Genomic DNA, 7,833 nt, shown 5'->3' with positions numbered 1-7,833 from the left:
ACCGCAGCCTCCCATGTCATCTTTATTGATATATATATATAGCCATGAGACTCCCACGCCGAGTCGCACAGGAACGAGACACCGTTTCCATTGCGATCCCCGTTACATGCGCCTAGAACGCCACGGCGTGAAGGATACAGACTCCGACTCAAGCTAGACATACCCAAGCATGACTTTGGCTACATCTAACTCCAACCACACTAGAACTCTACCAGTATGACATCCTGACCTGACTAATACAAAATTACATGACTTATTTGCAACACTTATAGACTAACACACCAGGGCAAGCCAAGCAAGACGTCACACGGCGTGCGCTCGGTCGTCAGCGCGTTTGGCGGCAAGGACAACAGCTGCGGTTGGGGTCTCTCGCGGTTCATCAGAGTGGAGGACCTGGAGCGGTCCTCGTTCCTCCAGGACGACTGCTTCGCCGTCCGGTGCACGGTCACCATCGTCCAGGAGCGCACTGTGAAGGAGAAGGCCGTGCAGGCGCACGACATGGCGAGGCTGGGGATACTCTGCAAGTGCGACGACGACGTGTGCAAGCGCCATCACGCCAGGCCTGCCGAGACTTTCTTGGAGAGATTTGCCAACTTCTGCTATTCCATCTGCCGCGGCCCCGTTAGAATAATGCAAAGAAATTTATTTCTCGCCTGAAATTTCACTTTTTACTAGTACTCCATCAACATACACTACTGAATTCAGGTTCTTTGCCGAGTGCCTGAGGCACTCGTCAAAGGCCAAATTGCACTCGGCAAAGCCTTTGCCGAGTGCGGCACTCAGTAAAGAACACACGGCAAAAAATTGATTGGCAAAGACCTCTTTGCCGAGTGTCTTTTATCGGGCACTCGACAAAGGCTTTGCCGAGAGCCCCAGGGGCACTCGGCAAAGAAAAGCGACCGTCACGGCGTCGGCCCCGTTGACGGTGGCTTTGCCGAGTGCCAACCCTGCAGGCACTCGGCAAAGATTTTTTATTTTTTTAAAAAAAAGATTTCTTTGCCGAGTGCCCCCTGGCTGGCGCTCAGCAAAGTTTGATTTTTTTTAAAAAAATTCTTTGCCGAGTGCCCTCTGATATCACATGTGGAGATATCCTGGTTTGTAAGCATCGTACGTGACAACGTGCACCAGACCTTTTCAAATTTTTATCATAGCCTCCACATATGATATCACGACATCTCAACAAGTTTCATGATTTTTGGACTTCGTTTCCTTTTTATAAAATTTAAAAACACTTCGCACGCAAGTGCCAAGAATAAGGCACTCGGCAAAGAGGGTTTTCAATTTTTTTTAAAAAAAATTCCTCTTTGCTGAGTGTCTTCCCAGGGGCACTCGGCAAAGACATTTCGAAAAAAAAATTCTTTGCCGAGTGCCGTGTCAGGAGCACTCGGCAAAGTATTTTCAAAAAAAAAAAATCTTTGCCGAGTGCCAGATCTCGGACACTCGGCAAAGAATTTTTTTTTAAAAAAAACCTTTGCCGAGTGCCAGATCTGGGACACTCGGCAAAGAATTTTTTTTAAAAAAACCTTTGCCGAGTGCCAGATCGGGGGGCACTCGGCAAAGTATTTTCCAAAAAAAATAAAATCTTTGCCGAGTGCCAGATCTGGGACACTCGGCAAAGAAAATTAAAAAAAAAACCTTCTTTGCCGAGTGCCTAACAGCAGGCACTCGCCAAAGAAGGACGTGGCTGAACACCGTTACGCGGGGCAGCCTATGCCGAGTGCCGTGCTTTTGTCGAGAGCCTGGCACTCGGCAAAGAAGTCCTTTGCCGAGAGCCTTTTTTTGCCGAGTGCAATTCTTTGCCGAGTGCGACACTCGGCAAAGAAGGTCTTTGCTGAGTGCCCGATTTTTGCACTCAGCAAAACATTTTGCACTCTGGCAAAGATCCCGTTTTCAGTAGTGATAAAAAGAGTGTGATACGAAATGCTGATGTGACTTTTTAGAAGCAACTTAACCCAAGAACATTGGTTGCACTCCTTTTTTGCACAAAGTAGTCATCGTATGATTCTACAGCATTCATTATGCGTAGGAAACGATCCTGACTCATCCTGTACCTGAAATTAAAAAATAAAATAAATCTTACAACAATTACATAGCATACTATGTACATATCATAAGTGAATGAACACGAACCTCCGACGGAATATATTTGGCCCGTATGTCGGATCATCAGCCTAGCAATCTTGAAACATCCTTTGGTGCCTGCCTTCTCTTTCTCGATAAATAACTTTATGGCCTGCGACAGAACAACCATGTCTTCCTTTTTGATTTGAATATGTTTCAATAATTGCAGTTGCTGACATGATGAGACAGATATCGTCGTCTGATGAGGAATCTTCTAATTCTCTTTGCAATAGAGAATTCTCAGCAGCCATGATTCTACTGACCTTGCGAGGCTGCTTGCAAGCTGTGACTGGCGTGGCCGGCTGGAAGCTGCTTGCGGGCGGCTGGAAGGTGGCGGCGGCAGGTAGGGAGGAGGGCGTGGCCAGCTGGAAGGTTGCCGCGGCTGGATGGAAGGAGGCGGTAGCCGGTTGGGTGGTGGCTGCATGCGTTGGCTGGGACTTGGAGGCGGTGGCTGGGAGATCGCGGGCTCAGGGTATGGCACGCCGATATGTTTCCCATGACAAAAAACAAAAAAAGCCGGAAAAAGTTGACGTGGGCCTCAAATTTGATTTTTTTAGATGTCATTTATTAGAAACTCTCGGAGATAACTATCTTGTTCCCTCCCAATATCTTTTTAGGAGTTGCCAAACTACAACTTTTTAGGAGAAAAAAGTAAAACACTCTAGGAGATGCTCTAAGGTGAAAGGACGTGTGAAAGAATAAAGAGTAAGAAAGTGTTCTTGATACAAATGTACAAGAGAAAAAAATATATAAAAGTGGTTAGGATAATTTAGTGATAGTATAGGATGATTCCTGAAGTAAAATTGTCTTCTATATTTGGAGAGTGAATTATTAAAAAGTATTAGAGATGGTTTTATTTAATCTTCCCCATAATTTTTTGGCGAGATGGTTTTATTTATTCCTCCCAATACTGTTGGAGATATCTATACATATATATATATATAAACAGCGTGCAAGCCGGCAACTTCTGCCCCTCTCACATACCACTGTTACCAGCACAGTAAACGCGAGATGGTTTCATGGTGAACAGTAACGGATCTTCATCGAACAGGAACGGGTTTTATGAACAGTACCGGGTTACTATGAACAGTACTCCATCCGTTAAGGAACGGTATGTTTTTTTTTTTTACACAATGCAAATTTTTTTTCCCACTATTACCCGCGCAACGCGCGGGGTTACCTGCTTGTACTCTTATATGGTGTAGCGGCCTCCCTACTTGTCATGAGTCTAGAGCGAAAATGATGAGATTCTGAATTCCAGCAAAAGTTTAGTTGAAGTTTTGAACCCTGACTCGTAGTCGTACCTGACTGGTAGTCGTACCTTGAGCAGTTAGTTGTACGTGACCGACAAGGATTGTAAATTCTTTTATTATTAGAAGCAACATGTAATCAAGTCAATATTAGAATCTATCACATCCGGTTTCAGAAACAAGGGAGCTGCTATATATATCTGCATAAATGAACCTTCCAAACCTTGTCATCTGCATCGATCGTAGAAGAGCACGTAGGTCGCCGCCGCAGCCGCCGGGTGTTTAGTAACAAATAACAAAAATCCGGCTATATGTCACCGTTACCGCCGGTCAGCTACGTGCCCTTAGATGCCGGCGCCGCCACGTCGTCTCCGGAGGCGGAGGAGGTCTCGGTGTCCACCGTCGCCGCCATGGCGGTCGCCACCGATCACCTCATGCTGAAACTCCAGGGCTACTCGTGGCTCAAGGCGATGCACGGCGAGAACGGCAGCTACATCGAGTCATCTGCGTTCGAGGTCGGAGGTCACACCTGGAGGATCCGATGCTACCTCAACGGCAACAACATGGAGGTTGCAGTCATCCACCAGCAAGATGAAGTACTTGCGCCCGTCGAGTGTCACCGGCGTGATCGGCCCATAGAGGTCACCATGGACCAGCTTGAGGGTCTCTACCGTGCGGTACTTCACCATCTTCGGGAATGGCAACCATCTTTGCTTCTCGGTCAGACAGCTATCACACAGCTTGCCTACGTGCTCGATGTGAGGCAGCCCAGTCACCATCTTCTCTAGCCGACCAAGAGCGTCGAAGCTGAGATGTCCATACCGAGCATGCCATAGCCACGGCTCCTCCGTGCACCGTGCAGCCAAGCAAATGGGATGCTCCACCTTGAGGTCAAATAGGTATAGCCGATTCTAGAACCTCTTCACCTTGGCAAGAAGCTGCTGCTTGAGGATGCCATCCTTGATCAGTACCTCGCTGCCGCGCTCATCTAGCTGGCCAATGTTGATGATGCTTGAACGCAGTTGCAGGATGTAATATACATCTGTTAGTGCACGGTGCTCGCCGTTCTGGCACCTAGAGGAGGCTTCCCCAGACTTCGTCTCCTTCATTCGTGCAGCCCACTCCTCTTCTATCAGTAGCAGCCTACCGCTGTCCGTTGTTGCTGTTGCCTGCTCCATGCGCTCGTCCACCGCCCGCATATGACCTGTCATATTCTCAATGATGAGGGTGGACAAGTCCAGCATCGTCTCTATGGACAGAGCAATCTGGATGTACTTCGCCGGCATGGAGTGGAGGTACTTGGAGACCGCCTCTTCTTCATCGATGGTGATGTCGTGGCTCCTCAGCTTGTTGATGAGCGTCTGCAGGTGGAGGGAGAAGTCCTCCATCGATTCACCATCCTTGAACTTGAGGTTGGCGTACTCCTGCTTCAGCAGCTAGGCTGTCGCCTTCTTTGCACGGTTGGAACCAACATGCATCACCGTAATGGCCTCCCATGCCTCCTTAGCAGAGCTCTTCGCCCCCAACGGCTTCCTGTACTCCACTGGCACAGCAACGAGGATGGCTTCCAACGCTGACATGTCGTCTTCTTCGTTGTCAGTGCCCTTGTCAATGGCATTCCAGAGCCGTCGGGCTCTGAGCTTGACCTTCATGGTCACCGCCCATTCGACATAGTTGGTGCAAGTCAGCGTCGACCAACTAGTGCCGCTGACCTCCCGCACCATGCGCACAACGACCTCCTGTCGTGGCTAGGCAGCCACAACAGCGCTGCTGCTGTCGCCCATCTCCAAACCGTCTGTCATCACCAGCGGTTAGTCCGGCGACGGTGCTTGTATGGCTCCGATACCACTTGTTGATTCCTAGCTGCCCTACACAGGTAAGCAACTAGCTTACCAGCACACACACTCACTCACTATGGCTAAAGGTAGAAGAAGAGATTAAGAACAGCATACACACACACTTAGTACAAGCACCAACGTTGGCCGAAGCCCTGCTCTTCGGTTTGTGGCACCTAAACTGAGTATTCCATTGCCCTTTGGATGGAATATATACAACTCTAGCTGTACCTCTACCAGGTACATAGTTGTTGGCCAACTACCTACTCCTGAGTACAAGAGTATACCAACTAACTACTCCTAAGGTACATGGTACACCAACTACCTACTCCTAAGGTATAGAGTATACCAACTACTCATAGCAGTATAAAGCTTACCTCAGCCCACTACCAAGACATGGGTGATGTAATAGCTACCAACTAATATACTAGAGGTGGCCTATTGCAATTCTGCTATAGCTACAGGAACTGGTCGGTAGAGCCGATCAGTCCCCAACTCCCAACAGGGAGTGGTCGGCCGAGCCGACGAGTCTTCATCCAAGGAGAGAATGGGGAGCAGCAGATTATGTCTAACAGTTTTAACAAGTCAGTTGGCAGTTTTGTGTTAGATTAGATACGTTTCATTAAAACATTGTTTCACAAAAAATATGATTCTATAACATGTTTAATTAAGATCAATGCCAGGCCATGGCTGCTACCCTGTCTAAAGTTTGGAAAGGTGTAGTGCATCTTTGGTGCAAATGGCATGTTTTCAAGGATGCAAAGGCAAAACTGGGACCAAAATATAAGAAAGGTTCTTCTTTTAGGAAAGAATTCCATAGAATAATTAATGACATAATGACAATTGATGAATTTGAAAGGGCATGGGATCTTATGTTAGGTCGTTATGATCTTAGAGGCAATGGGTACTTGTCTAACATATATAAAAAGAGGGAGAAATGGTGTAAAGCTTTCTTCAGAGACACATTTTGTGCTAGAATGTCAAGCATCCAGAGGAGCGAGAGTGCGAACCATATGCTGAAGAGATTTGTCCCTAGGAATTGCTCAATGAATAGGTTTATCCTACAGTTTAACAAACTTCTATTTGACCGCAACAGGGCAGAAGATCGAGCAGAGTTTGATACAAAAATTGTAAGAGTACCTTTTAACTATTTAACTTCTAGTACCTTTGATTTGTGCCTTACAATCAGTAAAAATGTATTGCAGGTCAGGAATGTAAGGAAGCGTGTATGGCCAATAGAAGAGCATGCTATGACATTCTACACAGCTGCTCTATATGACCTGTTCCGCAAGGAGGTCGATAAATCGACCGACTACTTTGCTGTAGAGAAGACAAAGAACAAACAGTTTGATGTTGTGTATGTTAAACCAGACAGAAAACTACCTTGGGCTAGAGAGAAGTTCACTGTTGTGATTAACAATGGGGTGAAAGTTATGACTGTGAATGTGGGTTATACCAGCATTTTGGTGTATTATGCAGTCATGTGCTGAGAGTAAGTTCTGAACTGGATTTTGTTTTTTTATGCAATACTTTGTTACTGGTTGCTATCAGATGAGGTAAAAATGAAAAGACCACTTTGATAGCAAAATGAATCTCAAACTTTGTTGGGTATTTTTCAGGTCATGGTGCAATTGGGTATTTCTGAAGTTCCAAAAGCACACATCCTTAAACGGCGGACTCGTAAAGCTAGAGACCTTCTACCAGGAGAATTGAGGTGCTACCAGCAGGACACGCTGTGTGTGGAATCGATGACATACCGCCACACTTATCTCTATGTCAATGCAATTGAAGTAGTGCAAGATGGTAACAAAGATATGGGTGCATTTGACATAGCAGCAAAGTATCTTAAGAAGGCTCAGAAAAAGCTTAGAGAATATTACAAGGCTAAAGAAAATGACAAGTGTACACCAGCTACAAATAGAGTTGTCATGCAAAGCAATTACTATACAACTGATAGCGATACTGGTGTTGACAGTGGATCAGAGAAAGAGGCAGGACTTGGCAATAGTTATGGCGCTGCAGGTTCAAGCGCTATGATGAGTGATTCAGAGTTGCTGAAGCTTAGGGCTCCTGCATTCAAAAGGCCCACAAGAAGGCCAATACAAATTCGTAAAAGAGGTTTCTTAGAAACCTATGGGAAGAAGCGTAAGAGAAAATCAGACAATGATTTTGGTATTGGCACTGGAGCTCCTATCATCAATAATGAAGAACCAAATCAGAAGAAGAAGAAGATTCGTTGTAGTGAGTGCCAAATTCCTGGGCACAATGCAACAAACTGCAGGAAGAAGCATGTTGATCTGAACACTGAGATCCCAAAATTTTAATCCTTATTGAAATTATTGAGTCAAGAACCATTTAGCTGTTGGCTGCTTATATGCTCTAGTACTTTTGAACTTGAGTCAAAGAACATGTAGCTGTTGACTCATGTTATTTGCTGCACATGAGACTTAGTGATTGTATTAGTTGAATCTAGGAACTGATGCATTTCTAGTACTTTTGAACTTGAGTCAAAGAACATGTAGCTGCCGACTCATGTTATTAGCTGCACATGTGGCTTAGTGATTGTATTAGTTGAATCTAGGAACTGATGCATTTTGGTGCTCTCGCTGGGAATTTGGTGTGATGAA

General features: G+C 45.9%; 1 protein-coding gene across 1 annotated transcript; it reads left to right on the top strand.

Annotated features, from left to right (window-relative positions):
- The first annotated feature begins 5,892 nt into the window (after window positions 1–5,892).
- On the top strand, window positions 5,893–7,530 carry LOC136543299 (protein FAR1-RELATED SEQUENCE 5-like). The gene is made up of 4 exons (XM_066535784.1): window positions 5,893–6,110; window positions 6,303–6,336; window positions 6,412–6,651; window positions 6,826–7,530. Exons 1-4 carry the CDS (start codon window positions 5,893–5,895, stop codon window positions 7,528–7,530), a joined length of 1,197 nt encoding a protein of 398 aa, XP_066391881.1.
- Window positions 7,531–7,833: the final 303 nt, after the last annotated feature.

This window comes from Miscanthus floridulus, chromosome 3 (assembly GCF_019320115.1).
Source record: "Miscanthus floridulus cultivar M001 chromosome 3, ASM1932011v1, whole genome shotgun sequence".
NCBI lineage: Eukaryota > Viridiplantae > Streptophyta > Magnoliopsida > Poales > Poaceae > Miscanthus > Miscanthus floridulus.
This window is presented reverse-complemented; position numbering and strand designations above follow the sequence as displayed.

Coding starts and splice junctions, on each gene's coding strand:
- LOC136543299 (XM_066535784.1), top strand. CDS start 5,893: ATGGCTGCTACCCTGTCTAAAGTTTGGAAAGGTGTAGTGCATCTTTGG. Junction 6,337..6,411: donor CAGAGTTTGATACAAAAATT/GTAAGAGTACCT, acceptor AATGTATTGCAG/GTCAGGAATGTAAGGAAGCG. Junction 6,652..6,825: donor TGAAAGTTATGACTGTGAAT/GTGGGTTATACC, acceptor GGTATTTTTCAG/GTCATGGTGCAATTGGGTAT.